General features: G+C 39.7%; 1 protein-coding gene across 2 annotated transcripts; it reads right to left on the reverse strand.

Moving 5' to 3' along the window:
• Positions 1–11084: 11084 nt before the first annotated feature.
• Positions 11085–18111, reverse strand: CMBL (carboxymethylenebutenolidase homolog). Of its 2 annotated transcripts, XM_050324277.1 has the most exons (7): positions 17882–18111; positions 17278–17358; positions 15983–16205; positions 14742–14849; positions 13574–13716; positions 12352–12443; positions 11085–11364 (listed from the first exon to the last, which is right to left on the reverse strand). In XM_050324277.1, the coding sequence occupies exons 3-7, from the start codon at positions 16195–16197 to the stop codon at positions 11185–11187; spliced, it is 738 nt and encodes a 245-aa protein (XP_050180234.1). In that variant the 5' UTR covers positions 16198–16205; positions 17278–17358; positions 17882–18111; the 3' UTR covers positions 11085–11184. The 2 variants fall into 2 exon arrangements, with proteins under 2 accessions (XP_050180234.1, XP_050180225.1); XM_050324268.1 differs by lacking the exon at positions 17278–17358 and having other exon boundaries at positions 17882–18109.
• Between the last annotated feature and the right edge of the window lie 5052 nt (positions 18112–23163).

The following is a 23163-nucleotide window of genomic DNA, read 5'->3' on the forward strand; positions in this document are numbered from 1 at the left end:
TTCAGGACTTTAAGGCAAATGTCATGCAGTCCTAGTGACTTATTAACATTCAAAATATCTGTCTGGTCTTACTTTCAGCTAAGCTGTTGCCTCTGACAAATCTACTGCAAACATGGCATCAGGAGTGAAAATCTTCCCAGTAAACATAGCAGTATTCTGCTGGAAGGTAGAATAAGCAATTGTATGCTTATCTGCATGTAACTGTATGTATGTATTCCAGGAAGAGATAAAAGAAAGGACCTTTAAGGCTTCCTTAACTCCCGGGAATAAACATTTGAAATGTGACGTCTTGGCAAATTCACATCCCGAGTTGAATTCTTTTGTCTCTTTCCCAGGAGCATGGCTGCTGGTATGTCTGTTGCTACATCTGCAAGGTGATATTATTGAGGGGAAGAGGTAAGAAATCAAGACCGGTCTGTAAAAATATGATACATGGAAACTGGACACAAGTGACACTAGGGGGTGATTAGAAACGAAGGAAAAGTGCACTACTTGTATAGATTCATTTAGTTGCTTTGGAATTCAGTTCCATAGAAGTGATCTGTTACATCTAAGACCGTCAAGACTTCATTTTTCTCAACTCAGAACCTTCCAGAGCCTGAGCTTCAGCTTTCCTTGGCACTGTGATCCAGTGATCAATCTCCAATATGAGGTGACACTAAGTGAACACCTAGATATTTGGGTGGCTGAGGACCTGGGACAAAAAAGAATAGCAGGTAGACATGCAGATATGAAGTCATAATCAAAAAGGACAGAAAAATCTCCTAACATATGAGATGCTATTGGATGGACATGTGTGACAGGGACAGGGATTTCAACTTCAACACCCCTGCAACCATGATTCTTCTCCACAGAAAAAAGGAGGCAAATTTTTTCAAAATTTGAAGCAGTGAGGCAAACAGGGGAGCGGGACAGTGTCTTCAGGCTTTCTAAAACCTCAGATGCCAGTAATTTCTGGAGGAACACAGAGCACCTAAAGTGACTGCATATCATTGACCAACCACCTAGTCTCCTGAGATACTGCTGCTCTCTACCATTGTGCACATTTAGATCAGTACCAGCTCACTTCTGCTGAAAACCCTGACACCACGGATGAGCTAGCTGAGATCACAGGCTTGCACTATAGGAAGCTAATCTTCCTATGTGTACATATCTATATAGTTTCGCTTTAGTCATCACTATCAGCATCAGTGTTCTACTCAGATTAAATTCAAAGTGTTTTCTTTGCAGCCCCTGAACCAGACTTGTGACCATGGCCAGCTGTCAGTGATAAACCAGGACATTAAGTGGATTATTTTTTCCATTAGGAAAGATGCAGATCAAAGCCTCTTCCATAATGGCCATTTAAACTCTTTAAAAACTAACTGTTTCTTGGGATCCCTGCACTATATTCTGCTGTTCTTTCAGAGGAGGAAATGGCCAGGGTATTTATGATCATCTGTCTGGAGCTATGAGTGCGGTGCTGGTGTAATGTTGTCCAGTGGCTCTCTGCCACAACTTGGAAAGCTGAATGCTCTCCAGCTAATGCATCATTTTATTTCAGTGATCTCATGTTTAAAGCATCATTTCCTTAGTCTTAGGCTCTCCCGTGGGGTCAGTAAATTCTATATTCAAAGAAGATTTTAATTCCTTGGTGAGTGACAGGCTGGAATGTCAATTTGAGCTCTAATCCCTCTCTTGAGTGGTGAATGAAGCATCTTGTCATTAGTACATCAGACAGATGCGATCAGAGGTATCATGGGAATAGCAAACACCAGCAATCTGAGCCAGCTGGAAAGCAATAAGGCTTGGGATGATACCCTCTCCAGCCCATTGGCTTGCAGGGGTCTGCTGAGCCCTCCCCACCTCCCACCTACTAATATAGCATGAACCAGTACAAACACCTTTCTTTTCCTTTCTCTTCCAGATCTTTTCCTGCCTTCAGACCCACCATTCCCCAGTTTCAATGGGTGAAAGAAATAATATTCGAAACTTGTTCCACTTTATCATTCCTGGTTTACATCCTTCTGCTTTGAATTACTTTCCCACTCCTTGACTTTCTACTAAAATATCCTGATATGTTTCTCTTCAGCACCCTTTGCGTTTACCACTTGGCATCAGCCCAACAGAATGAGTACATTTGGGGAGGCAGCAAAACTAGGGCTTAGCAAGGGAAGGGGGTGGGCGAGAAAAATCCCAGATGGCCATTTTTCCCCAAGAACTTTTGTCTTACCGAGGATTAACTTCCACCATCTCACCAATTTTGCTGACTACTTCCTGCTGTTATCTTGGGTTGAGCAATTCCTGAGAATCTAGTGTTGTACTTTGGCATGCGATCTACAAATCACCCAGCAACAGCCACGAAGCAACACAAGGCCACCTGTCTCCTACAGTGCCACTGTTCACAGTGTGATGGAGAAAGCCTTAGTGACAGCAAGAAATGTTTGTCTCCTCAAATCTCTTGGGCACCTGGAAATAGAAATGTCCCCTGCCTTGCCTCCAGTTGTGATTCATTGCCTCTCCTTTAAAGCAGATCTCCCTTTATGGCTCTCCACAGAGGGGTTCTACCTCCACTTAGTACTGCTGACTTTTTGCTCCTCTCCAAACAAAGCACTTCTGCTAACATTACCTAGTGTTCACCCAGGGCTGATTCCTGGCCCATTAAATCAGGGAGATGGAGCAGAGGCATGGGGTATCTGTGACTTTCAGGAAACACTACCAGTGTCTATTCTCACCCAAACACCCCATGTCTACATGCCCTGCCTTACCATCTCTCCTTTTCACTTTTCTTTATTCTTTTCTATATCACCTTTCACTTGGCTATGTGTTGTTTCAGCTTACTGTCCTCACAGAGAAGCTACACTTATTCAACAGATCCTTGGCAAGCAAAGAAAACCTGCACAGGGAGGATGAACATGAGCTATTGAAGGTGGTCTTCAAAGGTCAGTCCCGGCTCTCTTTTTCTCTTGTTCACAGTGTCACTCTTCCTTCCCACTGAAGTTCTTGAACACTCTACTTTTCCCACAGCTCACTGATTTTCAGCAACTAATATCACTCTCTGTTCTCTTCTGTGCCCATCTCCCACACCTTCCCTTTCATAGCTGTGTGCTCCCTCTTCACTCCACCAGGTAACTCTTCACTCTTCACCTGTTCCAGTTTTATCACACTCCTTCTGCTTCCTTCTTCCCTGTTCTACCAGAAAGACCCTAAAACTGTGCCATCTCTTCCTATTCACTATTCTCTGCTGCTCTGCCTGTAGTCACTTGCCATAGGTAGCTGCTTGCAGACATTTAATCTGCAAAAAGCAAGAAATGTGTGAGAGTAAGTTGTTGTGCAGACAGATAATTAGGTCTGTGTCTCAGCAGTATTTTGCAGAGGCAAAAAAGACAGGATTATGTACCCTCTTTAGCCCTGTTTTCAGTCACCGAAGTACAAGTCCAGTCCCACTGGGAAACCCTTTGGCTAAGAATAATGATTTCCAGCTGACATAACCTGCTAAGATTGTTTGAGCAAAGCACCCTGCTGACGAGGCTGTGCAGCTTTAGCCTGGCTCAGGCTGCAAGCAGAACAAGTTCATGGTTGCTTGCAACAGCCTTGACACAGTCAGTCAGGCACAATAGTGTTATCCTCTGTCTTGGTGTTACACAGCAAAGAGGCATCAGCAAAGGGTGGGCTGGAAATGAGCAGCAACAAATAATGTTGCTGCAGAGAGCTGTTACTTCCACTTTTCTGGCTTAGCGGGATTTTAATGATGTGATTTTACAATTACAGTAACAAAGAAGATTCTACCATTTCTCTTATTTAATTTTTTCTTATGCTATTTGTTATATTCCACTATAACGTGAGAACATTCTTCTGATTATCACATCTGAAAATGCAGGTGTGATATACATCCTGTATACATCAGGAACACACCTGAGCAGGAGGCAAGCTCTACTTTACCTTACCCTGTGGAGCCAGAATTTGATTTGACCTGTAGCAGACAAAGACTTGATTGAACCTGTCCCTTTAATTTTCACCCAGGGTATCTCTGTGTCTCAGAAGAAAAAATTCTGAGTAAAGCTAGAGGTAAACTAGCTGGGTGAGGAAAAGAGGGAAAAGTGGGGACAATAACAAGCTCTCATTTTGTTCAAGCCATCTAATGGGATCAGCTTACCTTGCACTGCTAACCTACTCTGAGCTGCTAGCTGCTGTCTTACTGACAGGGAGAGCTTTCACAGCTCACTGCTCTCCAAAACAACATCACAGAGCACTACAAACTACAGTCTTTGCAAATATATACAACATACAAATTATCTCTTCCCCCTGCATGTCTTTCTTCTTGCAAAAACCCATGCCTAAAAATTACCTTCAACTTTTTGCTCAGAGGAGTCTGAGGAAGCAATAGTGCGTTCTCTTTACTGAAGGACATGTTTTTTTAACTTATGGTTAGCCACTCATCTGAAGTATCTTAGCAACTTTTTTAATTTTCTAGGGATTCTGGAAAAAAAGAAGAAAGAACTTTAAAGAAATCTTCAACAATCTGAAAGCTCAACACCTGGAAGTAGAACCCAGTTTATTAGTGCAGTTGGAATAATTTGCAATCCCCTTAACAAATAACATTATCATAGCTTTGCTGATGTTCTTGGCAAACTATCAGCCCAGTTGCAAAATTTCCACACCAGCTCTTCAGATAACAGTGGCAGGAAGGGAAGGGAAGGAGAGGAAATGTATTGCCACAGGTGCCACCATCTGCTCCATGGTTTGAAAGGGAAACTTTGTTTTAGAGCTTTTTTAGCCCATTCAACTTGTCACTTTCTGAAATTCTTCAGTGCTAAATGTAAGAAATCAGAAAATAAGTAAAATGTGCTGGAGGCTTCTGAAAGCATAAAGAGGAGGTAGGCACCAAACTCCCATCACTCTTCCCATGGGACTTCTGCACCAAACCACTCTTCGTGGGTCTACTCTAATGTCCCTGTGACAAAATGACCTACTTGAAATGTAGTCCTCTCAGTACACCTTTCTAGGGCCTAAGCTACCACTCGTGGCCTGAGGTGAAACACCTTGAAATGTTATTAGTTAAAGGAATGGAGCCCAGTTTGATTAAAACCTATGTAGGTAGACAGCTACAGTCCTAATTACAAATTTAGTGTGCCTGTAAATGTGGCCAAAATAAGTTATAACAAGGCATTTAGATGAGTTGGAGCCAAATTCCATCAAGTTCAACTTCTGGTCAGGCTTCTAGCCCTGAAGCCTCACTAATCCAGCACAGCAATCATTCAGCTCCTTCCCTAGAGACCATTCTGAAGAAAGAAAATTAAAAAAAAAAAAACGCAAAGACCTAGCAGCGGAGTTTCTTGGAGTTAGAGGTTGTAGCTGAGGAAGGAGAACTGCTCCCCACACTAGTGCAGCTGGTGTTGTGCAGAGGGACACATTTTTAAAGCAAGTGCACAGTCTTTTATAATCTACTGTAAAGCAGGATTCCCTCCTGCCTGCAGGCCAGAAGATAGTAGGCATTTATTCATACTGACTGAGTGCATGTTATTTTACAGGAATATTGGCACTGCTAAGTTTGCATGTGCTGTGGGGATAGTGCTTTTCTTTGTCCCTAATAACTATGGACTGTACACTGAAAGCCCATTCCTGTTCAGAGTTAAGGAGTCAAAAAAGCTGAGAAAAATTATTAAGCTAAAACAGTGACTATCTAGTTTAGACACCACAGTAAAAAAAAAAAGAAAGTCCAATAATAAATGTTAATTTGACAGACAGAAATGCAGAAAAAGGATCAGTCAAAGAGTCATTTTATGAATTAAAAATTGTTGCCATAAAGATTAAATTGTAACCCATAAAAGAGCTCCCACTCAGCATGTAAAAAAGAGTAAGCAAATTAAGAACTAGAAGGTAATATCGTGTAATCTTAAATCAATTAAAGATATCAGATGTTACCAAAATGCTTGTGCCAGTGAGCAGAAACCAAAACGTGGTGCCAAGCAATAGGACAAGAGGCAATGGGCAGAAACTGATGCACCCGAGAAGGTGGGGCAGTCACAGAGGAGACCCATCTACTGTGCCAGGGAGGAACTTGTTGCCATTGCTCTCTCTCCCTTCAGTCATCTCTGCTCTTGTTCATCAAGACTGACCTCCACCATGTTCTGTTGTTCTATTTCCAGAGCCTGAGGTTTTCTTCTGTGACACCTCTTTCTCTTTAGTCCATTCAGTCTTCTTTATTCAGGCATCAAGGATTCCTTGCCTTCAGGCCAGAAGCCTTCCTCAGTATAACACTTTCTCAGTGACCAAAATCCAACCCGGTCTACAAAAGTTGGCATTAGGGGTCTTCCAGATTCTCCCTTCCATTTCATCCCCGTACCATGTGATTGCCCCAAATAGGGTCTCAGTTCTCCATATCCCCAGTTACCCTCAGCCCATGCCCTCCTACTCCCCTGCATCTTGGTTGCCCCAACATTTCCTTAGACTCTGACAACCCCTACTCAAGCAGTGCAGGCTTTCTGTGTGCTGACTAGCCAGTCAACAACCTAAATAATACAGGGAACTGATGAATCCATGCCATGCTGTTTTGATCAGTGCAGAGAGTCTGTCTTCTCTGTGGTGTCCAAATTTCCTAAAAATGTAGAATTAAACAGCACGGAGTATTTCACTATTTTTTCAAATTAAGTTAAAATTGGTCAAAAGGCTTTTAAAAGGAAGGAACTAATAAGACAGCACAACATCCAGGGGAACAAAAGTGTCTGTGTGGAGTGCCCTAATCAGGCCTTACATATTCCTACTATGTCCAGTCTGGTGCTTCTCTGCAGCTGATTTACTTCATATCAAGACTGCCAGGTTCAGTACAACCCAACGTTACAAACCTGGGTTTGGAGTGTCTAGCCTACACACCTTTATGTCAGTGCTCTCTAAATACAAAGAATATTCTCAAATCCAAGTTTTGAGAATGTGTGTGTGGGTTTTTAGTAAAGTAAATGTTAACGCTTGCAAAATTCTGAGTTTTCTGTCTTAGATACTGTATTTCACAGAATCATAGAATCACAGAATGGGTAAGGTTGAAAGGGATGGTGGTGGGTCATCTGATCCAAGCTCCCTGCTCAAGTAGGGTCATCTTAGAGCACATGGCACAGGGCCTGGCAGTTCTTGAATATCTCCAGTGAGGGAGACTCCACAGCCTTTCTGGGCAACCTGTTCCAGTGCACAGTCACTCACACAATAAGGAAGTTCTTCCTCGTATTCAGGTGGAACTTCCCGTTCATCAGTTTCTGCCCATTGCTTCTTGTCCTATTGTTTGCACCACAGAGGAGAACCTGATTCCATCCTCTTGGCACCCTCTTTTCAGATATTTATATGCATTGATAAGGTCCCTCTCAGTCGTGTCCTCTCAAGCCTGAACAGACCCTTTCCTCATAACAGAGATCTACCACTCCTTAATCATCTTTGATGCTTTTCCCTGGACCTGCTTCAGGAGCTCCATGTCTCTCTTGTACTGAGGTGCCAAACCTGGACACAGCACTCCAAGATGTGGCCTCACTTGTGATATAGTGGAGCAGGATCACATCCCTCGACCTGCTGGCAATGTTCTTCCTAATGCACCCCAACTGTTTTTTTCTACAAAAACAAATATATAATGAAATGGAATACCTGTCATAGAGACAGTGATTATGAATTCTCTAAGAAAATGAATTTTGACAAAATATTCTTCAGTTTCAGTCTTCCTGTCTCAGTAGAAATTTGGCAAAGCTTAGCCCTATCCCTGATACATCTGTTTGTTCACATAAAAAACTAAACTGGAAAGGTTTGCCAGCCAAGATACTACTTTCTGAGAAACCAAGGCTTTTTTATTTGAAATCCATATGAGACAATAGTCGTCTTTCTCTGTTCTCATAGCAACCGTGATAAATTTGGCATGAATCCACAGCTGAGAATTGAATTTACACTTTACAGATTTTTCTGAACCACATACCCACGGTGCTTTCTTCTGGAAAGATTTGTGCCTTGTTATCTTTCCATTCACCTAGAGCTGCACAGGCACACATCAAATGTGCCTGCACCAGTGAAGGGAGGTGTCTGCAGTTCTCCCATGTGAAACTGCTTCTCTTCTACAGGCCGAGTAAAGAACCATGTCAGGACTGGCAGGAAGCACAGAAGCCACTGTCTGACCCTTCCCTCTGTCTATAGGTCATTGGGAATCTGCACAGATCCAGCACAAGAGCATCATGAAACTTCTCACCTCTGATGTGGAAGGACTATTTCCACCAGCATGACTCGTGGCAAAATGCCCTGCAGACCTGAAGAGGCTTGCCTTGCACTGGCTGGACCGACTAAGAACAGGCTAATCTCTCCTGAAATCAATCAGCAAGAAGATTGGTGGAAGCACCATGGAAACACCATGCAAAGTGCCCAAACCAGAAAACAGCACTAATCACTGACCAAGGGCATGACCCAAGGAACAAATGAAGATTTTGCACTTTGACTTCAGAGCTCTGCATGAAATGTTTTTAAATGATAGGTTTTCTTCAATATCAACTCAGTGTGATGTAGAAAGATCTATTTTCTCACAGGAGATACATGGTACATTGCAGGAGAAAGTGGAAGGAGTGATGTGAAGAAGGGGCTTGAGATGGAGGGATGGCTGAAGGACTGCTGGGGATCTGAGACCTGAGGTGGGACCCACCTGGTGAGACACTCCAAAGCAGATACACTGTGGAGTTCAGACACACAGACAGATGCAGCCCCACCACAGACTACTTTGGGCTGGCCCTCAGCTATGAAAGAGCCAGAGGGAATGTGTCTTCATGAGAGAGTTGCCAGTCATGGCTGGCAGCAGCAACTGCGAAAAGAAAAATATGGTGGGGCAGTGGAAACAATTGAGAGGCTGTACCTTGAAGTGCAACATTCTGTGAAAGCTGAGGATTCCCCAGGCTCCCATCTATTCCACTGAGGGGAAATTGGGCCATGTTCAATACAGTATTTTAGCCACATCTACTTCCTCAGCATCGCAAATGCAGGCAAGACCTCACCACACGATTATTGGGAATCACACTGGGAAGGTCCAAAGCAGCTGAAACACAGGAATATTCCTGTAGTCACTGGGAATGGGCTGTGCCTTACCAATCCAGATACACAAATCACAGCAGAGAGAAACCTGATGATACAGGAAGGATTTATGGAGGTGAAGAGGTTGTGTTGCCATCCATGTTGGTTTAGATTCAACTCTGAATGATGTTCAGAAGACAGGCTAAGGCAGCAAAGTAGCTTACTTCTATCAAGTGACACAGAACTATCAACTGTAAAAATATTTGTAAATGCACCAAAAAATGAAAGAAGAGCAAAAGAAAGGTGCTCATTATTAGGAGGAAGGAGAACTAATATCAAAAAGCCCAGTAAAGACTGAAGTGTCCAGAGCTGTTTGCTTCAAACTTCACAATAGTTAATTTTAACTATATTCTGCATGAAATAATTTCATAGTGGAAACAGAAGGACAGGTGTATGGGGGGAAGAAAAATTAAACCAGAATAACTAGACGTGGGCAGGTTTGAAATTTACCTTGGGAGCTTAAGCACCTCTGTGATCCATGAGGTCTCTGTCTGCACAGGCAGACGTGATGTCCCCAGAGGAGGACCTACACAGAGGCCAGTCCTTCCACGTGTGCTGGTTTTGGCTGAAGTATAGTTAACTTTCTTCACAGTGGCTAGTATGGAACTATGTTTTGGATTTGTGTTAAACACAGAGATATTAATATAGAGATATTTTTGTTATTGCTGAGCAGTTCTCACACGGAATCAAGGCCTTTTTTGCTTCTGATACTGCCACGCTTGTGAGAGGCCTGGGAAAATGGAAAATTGGGAAGAGACACAGCCAGGACAGGTGATCCCAACTGACCAAAGAGATGTTCCATACCATATGACATCATGCTCAGCATATAAAGAAGGGGGAAGAAGGAAGAAGAAAAGATATTCTTACTTACAGTGTTTTTCTTCCCAAGTAACCATTACACGTAATGGAGCAGTTTTCCTGGAGGTGGCTAACACCTTCCTGCCCATGGAAAGCAGTAAATTAATTCCTTGTTTTGCTTTGCTTGTAGCTTTTGCTTTATCTGTTAAACTGTCTCAACCCACGAGTATTCTCACTTTTACCCTTTCAATTCTCTTCCTCATCCCACTGGTGGGGGAGTGAGCAAGCAGCTGCAAGAGGCTTCACTGCTGGCTAGGGTTAAAACACAACACAGTGTAAGGAAGGCACTGGTAGTGCTTTTAGGCTACCCATAATGCCTGAAAGATATGAAAACAGATTATTCAGAAGTCAGTTGACAGCCATGGAGTAGATAATAACAAGCTGGCAGCCAACAAGAAACTCCTACCCAAGGAGGAGTTCTGAAATCAAAGAGGGTTCTGAAGAGTTCTGAACTCTCCCCCTACTAGACCAGTGTGGAAGTGGAAGGAGATTGGAAACCTTCACTCATATCTTCTTCCTATGCTCTGTGTATATATGATAGTAGTCTCCTATTCCTTCTTTGTTCTTCTTTCTCTTCTGAGTTTTCCTACTCTTCACAGTCTCATTGTGTCCTATTCTCCTTCTTCTCTGGTCCTGCATATTCTTCTAGTCTCTTCAGTTATGATTCCTAACTTTTTGCTGCTCCCTTTCAGTTCACATATATTTCTTCCCATTGTCCTTCTCCTTCCTTTTTCTAGCTTGCTTTTTATAAACTCTAGAAAGAATATTCTGTTTCCAAGAAAACATCCCAGCCTTCCAACACAGACTATATTTACCTAAAAGTTGAAAATCTTGGAGCTGAAAATGTCACAGCTAAACAACACCAAACACAGCTTTAATGAGAGAATTTCTCAAGCATGGGCAGACCTTTAAAGATTTTTAATCATGTTGACATTGATATAAAAAAAATGAAACTTTCAGATGCCATAAAATATGCCATGAGATTCTAATAATTTTAAGATACACAAGATTAATTTTCAAAATATTTTTTACATTTATTAATATTTTATATTTAATATTTTTTACATTTACATTTATAGCTTTTACATTTATAGCTTTCAGCATTTGAAAATCCTCTACTTAGAAGGTAAGTGCAAATAAGTAGTATTACTGAAGAAGAGTTTTATAAAAAGCTTTTATGTTTGCAAGAACATTTTAAGCAATACAGTCTGTATCATGTTCTGATTTCCTAGAAGAATTGATTTTGTTTATGGGCATTAATTTAAGCTAAAGATATTTATTCAGCCAGTTGATCATATCCTTTCTTCCCTCCTCAATATAAGGTTTGTCTTGAGGATTGATATCTTCTCTTTTGCGATGCACAAACCCATGCGTCTGTCCAGGGTAAATTTTAACTTCATAATCAACTTTACAGTTTTGTTTAAGCTTCTCCTCCAATAAGGTGACCTGTAACACAGAATGTGCCATGTTGACTGAGTACAAAGTTACACGTTCTATACTTACAGTCCTCAAATTGTCCTGGGTTTTTTTACTTTTCTGGAAGACAGACACGGTGTGTCCTTGCCACTGTTTCCTCTTCTATTAATTTTATATCTAAATGCATTTCTATTTCTACACTTGCTTTTCTCCAGCAAAATAACAGCATATGACTGTATAAAATGTCAAAAAAGTATATGGGTTGCTGTAATAATACCTGTAAAGGTGAAAACACCTATTGCTCAGCTCATGAGAAGCTTAGCATGTAGTGATTACTGTACAAGTTGTTGTTGATAGGCCTCACACCAAAAACAGAAAAATTGGGGCAAGAATTTGAATTAATTTAAAATTGAGGGAGGAGAGGCATAGATACAAAATCAGCAGTTCAAAGCAGCTGGCACTTTTGGTAGGAAAATTAAAGCCAACACCACTCAATAAAAACATGTGTTCCTCTTTGATCCCCTTGGTAGATAATCATCTTTCTCCAGTCATTCTCCACCCATGCTCCAGAGAAAGGCTGTTGACAGAGTATCAGAAAGGAGAAGCTCTGCAGGACAGAGGGGAAGGAAAAAGTCTAGTCATAGGGTTTTTTAATTCTCCTGTAACTAGTGATTCCATGATACAGGTGGGAACTTTCTGCTGATTTTACTGGTATCACTAAAGAGGGTTTGCTATCTTGAACTTGACAGAAGTCTTTTTTGAATTCTAGCTCTCTTCCTAGGAACTGATGACAATCATCCATGTTTTTGAACAGAAACAGAAAACATTTTTAGTATCACTGTACAACTTTTTGATTTGGGGGATAAATGATATAAATGTGTGTAGATATACTGTAAGAGTTAGTGAAAGGGGAAGAAAAGTGCAAATTAGTTTTCTACTTTCTCTTCATTAAATACCAAGTTACAAAACAAGCATGAAAGGCATAAAAAAGGCAAAAATCTTTGATGAGAAACTCACCTGCTCCAATGGGATTACATCATCCTTTTCACCAAAAATGAAGAAGGTAGGATGCAGCAAATTGGATTTGTCATCAAAATGCCTGATCACTCCTAGGGAAGAAGGAGAGGCATATACAATGAGTCATCCTACCTAAAGTCGCTAAAACTACTAAATCTGTACAGTCAAACTACAAGATATTTTGATCAGTGAGAGCTGCTCAGTCTGTAATGGAATTAAACGCACTTTGCTTTCATTGTGGGACTGTTTGGGACATTATTAAACATAAAAAGACCAGTTCTGTGTGAAAAATCAGGAACTAATTGTTATACTTGCCCCATTTTTGTGGTTTTCTTTGGGCAACTGCTTCTGACGACTATCAGAGACAGGATTCTGTGAAAGATGGACACTTAGGAGCTTCTTGCCTCTAGCCTGGGAAGGCCATTTTTAAGATAATTGTAAATATTCAGCATTCCAGATACACTGTTAGGATTTCAGTGTATGTATATTGATATGAATTCATAACAGATGACACTGCATTTTTGACTGTTCAAATATATTTGAATTTAAGTAAAGTAAAACTAGGCAGCTACCACCCTGGCTACTCTTCATTCCTGAGATTATTACAAAAGAAAGGTAAAAAATTAGCAAGTACCATTGTTGAATTGACTAAACTGATCAGCAAATCAGTGCAGCAAAATAGTCCCCATAAGCTTTCTGGAAAAAATACTTCCAACTTTCTTTCACCTCTAATTAATATAAATTGTTCTGGATTATGTGGAAGTACAGAGGTTTATAACAGAAATATCAAAGGTAACATAATGTATTGAGAACTAAAGTGTGAGAGTACAAGGGTTAAAACAAGGAGTTAAAAAATGGTTCCTACTAATAACGAGGGACCACTGCCTAAAAGATTCAAAAGAAGTGCCCAGAAACCCTTTTGTCACTGCCAGCCAAGAGGAACCTCAGCCACAGTGAGGCCTTGGCATTTGGTGTCTCTTGAATGCTATATTGCACAGAAGTGATCCTGGTCATGCCACTCAAATACATAGATCTTGCTGGTTATGATTAAGTGCAAAAATGTTAGTGTGCTAAATCAATTCACTTAAAGGTTTTGTGTAACAAAATCACCTTCTTCCATCCACTAGATATGACACTGAATTTTGTTACAGTAATAGCCCTACAGAATTAGTTCCTGCACCAGTCATGTCTGCTCAGAGTGTAATAGGTATCTCAGACTTACCATAGATGGACACCCCTGTCTTTAAATGAGGATTTTTCAGCATCAGATGTTGCACAGCTGCTCCACCCCAGCAAAACCCAATGACACCAATCTTCTTTGCACCACATTGGTCCCTTAGATACTTGAGGATGACATCAACCTCTCTGAGACATACAAATGAAAGTGAATTAAGGCTCTAGTTCTGTTCCCCTGGCCTCAGTGGTGGCTGCTGCTCAGAGACTGGCTGTCTTTACATCGCTCCTGATTTTTCTCTTTCCCTTACTTATCAAATTGTCTTTATCTCAACCCATGAGTTTTCTTTCTTTGTTTCTCCTATTCTTTCCCCTGTGGGAGTGAGTGAATGGCATTACAGGTGCTTGGCTGATGGCTGGGGTCAACCCACAACACTACTTCACTCTTATTCATTTCTAAAATACAGAAGAAACTCCAGGGGAGAAGATAAAGGAGAAAGTCAGTCTTTCTAGATCACTGTTACTAGGACATTAGGTGATTTTATAAACATCAGTCCAATTAAATTCACAAATGGCAATAGTTTTCATATAGGCTAACACAAATTTGAGACACACAGCCAGTCAAGAGCATCCCATTATCACAAACATGACCTATAGTTAAACTATTTCTCACCAGGAAGACAAATAGTTTATAAAATTGTGGAAGCAAATTGTTACTTCTAAATCACCAGAAATATTATGCAATCAAGCTATGTGTCAGATAAAAATGGATGAAATACAGGAGAATGAGAAATTAGTGTGCTTTGAACTAGCTGTTCCATAGTCACATAGTGTTTGGTGACTGCACTTGTACCCTATCTAATATCCATGGAAGTTATGCCTACCTGCGGGAAATGAATCAAACTGAAGAGGAAGGAATGAGCTGCATTTTCTAGCCTTTGCTAGTTCTTTTCATTTCAGTCACTCATTTCACTTCTATTCTCTGTATAGGTAAACAGTGGGTGCTTTTATTCTTGTTCAAACTTCTGCTTTTTTCCAAAAAGCACTCCTCACATAACCGTGAACTTATCCCATAAGCTGCATGAAATTTCTCTTTGTGGACATCCAACTATATTTGACCCACTAATGATTTAGGATCTAATGCTACATCTTTACTGAGGCAAAAATCCCTATGAAATAAGGATGTCCACTCGCTGGACAAGGAACAACGGTTGTACTTGTCTATTTTGCCGGCATTTCGGGTTTTCAGCCATTCATTGAAAGTCCCCCAGTCATTAGAAGGTTTCCAAGCTTCTTGTCCCACAAAACAATCTGGGCAGATGGCTCTGTAAGAAAAATGAAAATATTTTATGCCCATGAGATAATAATGAGAAAGGATTAAAACAAAGTCCATGTGTACTACACAACAAATTCGTTTTGTTGAATATACATAGTACTTGATCTACATGAAAGCATTATACCAGCAACCCTCAATATTTTTTTACATCTAATCAGGAGACTTAGTATAATTTGCAGATACATTTTGCCCTGTTAAAATTTATTCATTAATTTGATAAATAGCTAACTGTAACTGAAAATCCTTAGTGGCTTCCTACCAAACTTAAAAAAAAACTCAACCAAACACATGGTATGTACATTTGAGCTAGAAGGAACACCAACCCAGTAATACAGGAAAGACAATACCAAATGTGCTTTTTCAAATATTTGAGAATTTGTTTCTTTCTTTGGCACAAGCTGTTACACTTTAACCACACTGGAAGACCTTCAGCTTCTTGTTTAGTCTAGAGAAGAGAAGGCTTAGAGGTGACCTCATCACTCTCTTCAACTACCTGAAGGGAGGTTATAGCCAGGTGGGGGTTGATCTCTTCTCCCAGGCAACCAACAGCAGGACAAGGGGACATGGGCTCAAGCTCTGCCAAGGGAAGTTTAGGTTAGATGTTAGGAAGAAATTCTTTGCAGAGAGGGTGATCAGGCATTGGAACGGCCTGCCCAGAGAGGTGGTGGATTCACCATCCCTGGAGGTTTTTAAACAGAGATTGGACATGGCCCTTAGTGCCATGATATAGTAATTAGAGTTGGATCAGGGGTTGGACTTGATGATCTTGGAGGTCTTTTCCAACCCAATCTATTCTATGATTCTATGATTCTATTCTATGATTCTTTGCAGTTTTTACCATAATAGCAAATTTGCAAAAGAGGGAGGAAGCAGGCTGTTTCATGGAAGATGGAAGATGCAGAATAACATTTATCTCTACCTTCTGTGCTTACCTACTAACTCGTTATGGTAGGACTACTGAACTATTTTAGAATTTTTTTCACTGTTTTAATGGGCAAGTTGCTAGAGAAAGCTGTAAGGAAAACCTATGAAATTATTAGTGTCTGTGTGGTTTAAATGAAAACAGTGGCTCAACAAATTTTCTTACTAAAAAGACACTTTGAAAACAGTAGTATTTCTTACATGTATCCATTAGTTGTTAGCATATCAGCTATGTATCTGGTGTTTGGGAGTTGCCATCCAAATATATCGTGAATCACAATCACGGCTTTGTCTGTGCTGGTAGATGGTTTGCAAACATAAGCCTTGATGTGCTCAACTTGTACCTCCTGCCCACGGCCTCCATAGTCAAACCTGTCTCCAATGTCACATGGGCAGGGCCTTGATTCATTAGCCATGTGTGATACTGAAGAACAAAAAATATTCAGTTGTGAATACCAAAGCATATCATACTTAAAAAGTCCAAAAGACAGTGGTATGATTACAGTAATATGGTGAACATGCTCATAACTGTTTTATCTAAAATGTAGCATTAGTCAATAAGCGCTACTGGGGTGGTTTTTACAAATAAGAATCTTGTTAGAGTTACTTATGAACATTTCAGAAGGGACCAAGCGCATACCTAGGAGTTCCTTGCCCTACCATAAGTAATGCAATAAAAATAAAGTTATGAGCAAGCAGTTAGGTAACCATCACAAATTATTTGCTTAGTGATAGAAGTTCTTTTTACAGTTCTTTCACTCTTCATCATGTGTATTTCCTGTCAGGAATGTATGACTTTCTTTAGTATACACTGCAAAGGCTTAATATAAGACTTAGTATTTTGAAGGAAAAAAAAACCCAGCTACTGTACAGAAAGATATAATTACACTCAGACTAAATATTTTCCTCTAGAGAGTTAAAATATTCCATAGCTGACTTTTTTAATGTCAATAAATCCTTTTTCTAAATAGCTTTAGCCTCAGATGTTGCAGACTTCTGAACAAGGATACTTAGGAGAGGTGTTAAGAAAAATATACCAGCAAAAGTCAGAGTATAAAATCTTATTTATTTAATATTAAATAAAGAACACATTCAAACTCCGAGATAGCGAAAAAAATCCTTAAGTTGAGCCAAAGCTTTTATCAAGAAGGTAACAGAATGGTATGGTTAATTTTTTTCAAACTATTGCTTAAATGAAAATAAACAATTCACAAAGGTCAAAAAGTGTCAGCTGAATCTAACACAGATGTATGTAGCTCCTTGGACTCAAGTTAATGATTTAATGCCATCGACCTTAGGTTAACCAAGTGAGTGAACTGAACTGAATAACTTCATCAAATATGCACAGAGCATGCCCATATGATTAAACAACATGAAGAGAATTTAGGTAAAGCTTTACCTAAACTCTCTACGGATAAATTGTTTGTACTACCAAAGAAAACTTTGTTAGTACAGAAACAAAGATGATCAAATTTGACTGTGCCAAATGTACTCACAGAGAGAAACAGAAAAAAAGCAGATGACTGAAGCATTCCTGGAAGAGTCGGACTTAAATAGTTGTGGCACTAAAGGGACAGCTTTAGGAAAACAAACAAACAAACGATCTGGCACCCAGGAGAATTGCACAGATTTCCAGAGACCAAGATCTTCTGAATTTGCAGACTTTAAAATTCAGAATATCCCAAACAGTATTACCAGAGCTAGATTGCAGATCCTGTGAGATTTCACTTGAGCATTTGTTTGGAGACCAAACAATAACTAGTTTTCAGATACTTGAATCTACACCCAGAAAAATATAAAGATATTGCTGTGTGGCACTTTCATTTTCAACGCACTCCCCTGAGTCTTTCAGCTGAGAGGTCTTCCCAACCTCTGAAGGGAAAATAAAAGGTTTCTGAATCATCACCTAAAAAAAAAGACCCAGGAAAAAAAGCAGCCTCCAGTTGCATTTAAATGAGCTCGCACTCCTTAAAAAAGCACGCAGATAAAATGAAAATCCCGCAAACATGCTGAGTCAGACCTCAGTACGCACTTGTTCTACGTTTCGCAGAAGCAAAAGCAGTGAGAGCTTAAAGAAAACCAACAAACCTCCACACATACCTGCAGCACAGCAAGTGTGCGAGACAGTGGAGGCAAGATGCCGGAGCTCAGCGTGGATGAATGGGATTCCAGGAGAAAGCGCTAACGCACAGAATCAAGGGGTGAGTGCAGGGATCCTGTTTCTTTAAATCAGAGTTACATAAGCCTTTATCTTGGTGCCTCGCGCAGTGACCAAGTCCATTCTTTTTATCGCCGTTTTCACCGCGAGTGTAGGCGGGCTGTGCTGCGGCGAGGAGCGCTGCTGTGGCTGCGCACACAAAATAGTATTAAGCATGACTTAGCTGAGCAATCCATCCAGAAAAAAAAAAACTGTTTAGGGTGTGGGTTTTTTTGGTTGGTTTGGTGCTTTGTTTGTGGGTTTTTTGTTTGTTTTTTGGGGTTTTTGTTTGTTTGTTTGTTTTGGGTGGTTTGGTTTGTTTTGTTTTGTTTTTTGGGGAGTGGGGTGTGGGTTTTGTTTGTTTGCTTGTTTGTTTGTTGGGGTTTTTTTAGGGGTGTTTCTTTGCTTTTAAAGGTTGGGGTATTATCACTTTTAAACATTACATTGGCGTTAACAGTTCTTTAGACTATTCATACATGGGTAAAAGAAATATTTAAAGTCATCAGCAAGGTAAGCAAAGTACAGACCACTTCAAAGCTTACATAGCACAGGAAAAATATTTTCTCTTTCAAACTGAAAATAAGTAGCATGTAAGAAAGTAACAGCTTTGTAGACTGCTGTACAATGAGTTTAAAATAGTGATACATTCTTATCCTATCACAGGACATCTTATACTTTTTTTTTTTCTTTTTGAATTAAAGGATCTGACTGATCTTTGTATCCCTCACATTCTTCTGATTTTCTTTTTATGGGATTATTAGGATTATTCCTTAAAGAGCTGTAACTAAGTATATTAAGAAATCCAAAACTTACTGTTTCCTCAGAGACACGTCTAAAAAGTAGACTAAATGCACGTTAGCCCACCACACTTCTGTCTTACAATTTAGTCTTCATATAGAAGCTGTTTTTTCATATTCTAAATAAATTTGCTCTTTGTTTGCAATCTCTAAAATGAAGTAAACAAATGCAAAAAAGCCTACCCAAGAATTACAGAGCAAAGTCATAAGGCTCAAAACTCAACTTTTTTGTTTTGGGTTTCTGGCTTTTCCCACTTGTGTACTACAAATTATCGGACACAAGTTGCTTAGATACTCCATAGCAACTTTAAAGAACAGTAGTCAAATAAATGAGAGAAAAACTGAGAATTTGCATCATTCCTAAAAAAGAAAAACGACAGCAATGCTTGCAGAACCTTCTCTCCACTAGAGCTGTTTAAACGCATTTCCACTTCCTTAGTTGTGTGGCTCTGGAAATAATTATTTGTAGATAAGACTACTCCCCTCTACCTTAGTATACCATTAAATTTTAGAAATTAAACTTCTTTTGATTTGATTTCCTGTTGTTCCATGTGCCTTTATAGGCAATCCATGCTGTTTTTTCACTTGAAAGTCAAGTCTTAATTCAGTACATCCATGATTTCTGTACATGCAGTTGGCTGCACTTCACACTGTAAACACACTCCTCTTTTGGATCTCATATGTCCAGCTCTTACTCAGTGGCTTACAGTTTTATCAAGAAGATTTGGTTGTACTTGTAGTAGCTCACAGCTGCCCTTTCGCTTCAAACAAATGCTTCATCTCAGTTTGTTTTAGTTTGGGGGCTCTTTTTTTTTTGCTTAGTCACAGTGTTAGTGTTACAGCACGCATGCCGTCCCAGCATTTATGAATGACTGCTCTTCTCTAAATAGATGTCCTGATTGTCCTCTCACACATTAGCTTACCTTCTAATTCTAATGGAACACCAGTAATGTGGAGTTATCAAGGTTAGACACTGGATAATTAAGGTACAATAAACTTCTAGGCCTCTACATTCTTCTCATGGAAAAAATGTGTTATGACAGCTGTATCACCCAGATAACAACTGTATTAATATATTACATATGGATGGTATCATATGAAAAACAACAGTTAATCAGCAGTTGCAGTCCAGAATTCTCTGAAAACCTCCCCATGGGAAAGATGGAGGGCTGGTGGGGAGGACATTAGCAGCATGTAAAGGAGGAAAACATGTCGGAAAAAGCAAAAGAAATTTAAATCCCATGAAGAGATAAGGTTCATTAATACTCTTGACTATTTTTACGTGAGACATACTAAAATATATACTTCTCTGACAGTATATTTAATTTCAGAGACTGTTGCTTGTAAAATTAAGACTTCCCTAAATTACATTTTCTCCCCATTAAATTCCATACAGTCTTTATCAGTAGCACTGATAGGGTGAAAAAGGACATACACACCAAGTGAATAACCTTAGCTACAAATTTTGAAACAAGACCCCTTACATCACCTGTTAAATACATATCTGCTGCCAGGGTGCAAGTCAAAAAATCCTCTTTTCCAGAAATGAGGTTCACCAAACAATGTATTTGTGTTCTAGAATTTTGACTTGTGATTTATGCAGAACTTAGACAAACAGTGCCATAACGCACAAACAGATTAATTTACCATTGGTCTAACTTATTTCAAACATTAAGGTAAATCTCAAGGAACTGGAGAATATTTCAAAGCATGTTAAAATGTGTCACCCACTTTTGCAGTAAGGTTCTGGACAATTTGTTACAATATGAGGGCAGGTCTTACAATCTGCAAAGATATGGACAGAACAGCAGTATTTCTTATGTGAAATTTATGACAATGCTAAAGACATTATCAGTGAAAAAAAAAAAAAGCCTCTTAAAAACACCTATGGATGTGGTTTGTTGTATCCTACACAGTTTATAGGTTCCTAGGACTGATAGAAAACTATCATACAACAAAGGATAGCTCCCTGAGTAGATTACTCTAAAGTAGCAGTGGGACTTTGATAAAACTTTTTAACCTGGGTTAGTAGCCATACTTTTACAAAAGAAAGACACTTAAGAAAAAAAATAATCTCGATTTCATTCTTAGCCCTTCTATGTCTAGCTCCATTTTCCTTCTTGGTTCTTTTGGTCTTCAAGCACTATTATGAGTCTGCATTTTGATTTCTCATTCAGGATGGAAATTAAAGCATGCAGAAATCAAAAATGATGGAGGTTATTAGCATATTCAGTGAAGAGGAATAAAGTCATATCTTTCGGCAAAAATGAAAAATGTAGGATTCAGGAGATTGGATAGATCATCAGAATCTTTGATTACACTGTGTTCCTGGGTGAAGTTCTAGCTCTACAGCATGCAGAGAAGTAGTAAACAGGAAAAAGGAAGCTAAATCGGGAAGGTGACCAAAGGACAACATGTATGTCTGTCCAGATCCAAAATAAAGACATGGCTGCTATGACCTATTCTGAAAATAGGAACAAATATCCTCACCACCATCTTCTTTGCATAATATCCTTCCAACTCTGCTGAAAATATACATACTTCATCAACTAACAGCCTCATTTGAAGAAATAATGCTAGATCAAGTACTTAAGCTACACAACGTGCATATGCACAATGTTTACCTCCTTGTATTTACCTACCATAGAGAGATATACCAGCCTTTAATTCCCAGTGTGTCATCATCAGGTGATGTACAGAAACACCACCCCAGCAAAAACTAATGATCCCTAATTTCTTTGCACCACAGTGTTCCTTTAGATATTTCAGGACAGCATCAGCTTCTCTGGAACATATAATCAAATGCAAATCAAGAAACTACAGTAAAACCAGTATTTGAAATATGAAAAGAAAATATAGAGATGCATATAAATGTCCCCTCATCATGCTGCAACCATATTTTCTTTCACGTACTTTATATAAATTATTATTTCAGATAAACTTTTAAGGGTTGCTAATCTGAAATCATCAGAGAGAGAAAAAACCAGAAGAGAAGCCAATAGAATTCAATTAAAAAAGCAATATAAATTATATATATCAAAGGAAACCTAAAGGAATAGAAAGTAGATGATTGATTACACACCTACCTAAGAGTTAAAAAAAGCTTAACATTCTCTGAGAAGTTGGATAAATTTTTGCTTAATAAATGTTGATAAAAAAGTAATAAAAACCTCTCTAGAGAATACTATTTATTAGCCAGTCAAAATGCTGACAATAACTGATGTTAGTATCTGGGATATTTGTTGCAGGGAAGTCAATGTAAAAAACATGGTAGATGTTTTCAGATTTCACAGTATAGCTTGAAATAAATTTTGCCTAGATGCTGAGTTCTGAAAACACTCATTTACCCCTGAAGCATCTGACATCATGCAGAGGCAGTAAAAAGAAAGTATAGGTGGGAGAGAAGTGGTATTTAAGGCTTTTGTATCCCCTCAAGGCTGTGTTTTCAGCCTCATTTGCTCCTCCCTTGGTCATGCAAGCTATATATGTCATCAATAAACCAGCCTTGCAAATACCACTTTATCTGCCAATGCACAAATACATACAGAAGCAAATTAAGTGCCAAAAAATTCTTTCCTCACTGCAGCTGACACTTGAAACATGTGAATTGCCTGTAAGAAATGCTAGGCAGTGCCCAACCCTGCCTTCCCATTGCAGCAGAGAGGGGACAGATTCCAAACTAAAAAGGTTTCTACAACAACTGAGCTGTCTGAGACAGGAACTCTCTGGAAGTGATTCAGTTATGTCTTCCATAATCTTTTTACCAAATACCCAAGCCCAGCAACCTTCAACACAGCTACTCACAACAGTCCAAGATATTTGCTATCCCAGGAAGTTTAGTTTTGTTTCCAATTAGTCTGACCCCTTCTCAGTGTTTTCTTGCTAACAGCTTTCCTCTGTGTTATTAAGGCAGCAGAGCCTGCTAGTTACAGGTCTTTGCTGATAAATGCTTGGGCAGTGCTGCACATGGGAGGGGAAGATGTGATACTCCTCTTGGCTCCTATCATCACATTCCCTAGGGAGTCACTGGCTCTCATTGCTCCAGGATGATGCAGCCATCAGCTGCCTGAGAGCAGTTACAGCATGGTGGGCAACCACTCTGGCAAAATCAAAATCTCTTTTCTTCTTTACATACAACATCTTAAAGGATCAGTCTGTTACACTTAATGAGACACCAAACGAGAATTGTTCTTTCTCATGGCTTGTGTCACTGGGCACTTTTAAACCATGCTTTTTGAAGCTAAGGAAGCAACTTGCACTCAGTGTTACCAACACGGGATGACAAAACTTGTCACTAAGCCTCTACTGAGAAAGTTGTCCTTGAAGGAGGGCAATGAAGATAGTGAAGGGCCTCGAGGGAAGCTGTATGAGGAGAGGCTGAGGTCTAT

The sequence above is a fragment of the Myiozetetes cayanensis genome, unplaced genomic scaffold (genome assembly GCF_022539395.1).
Source record: "Myiozetetes cayanensis isolate MyiCay16 unplaced genomic scaffold, myiCay2020 scf1, whole genome shotgun sequence".
Classification (NCBI taxonomy): domain Eukaryota; kingdom Metazoa; phylum Chordata; class Aves; order Passeriformes; family Tyrannidae; genus Myiozetetes; species Myiozetetes cayanensis.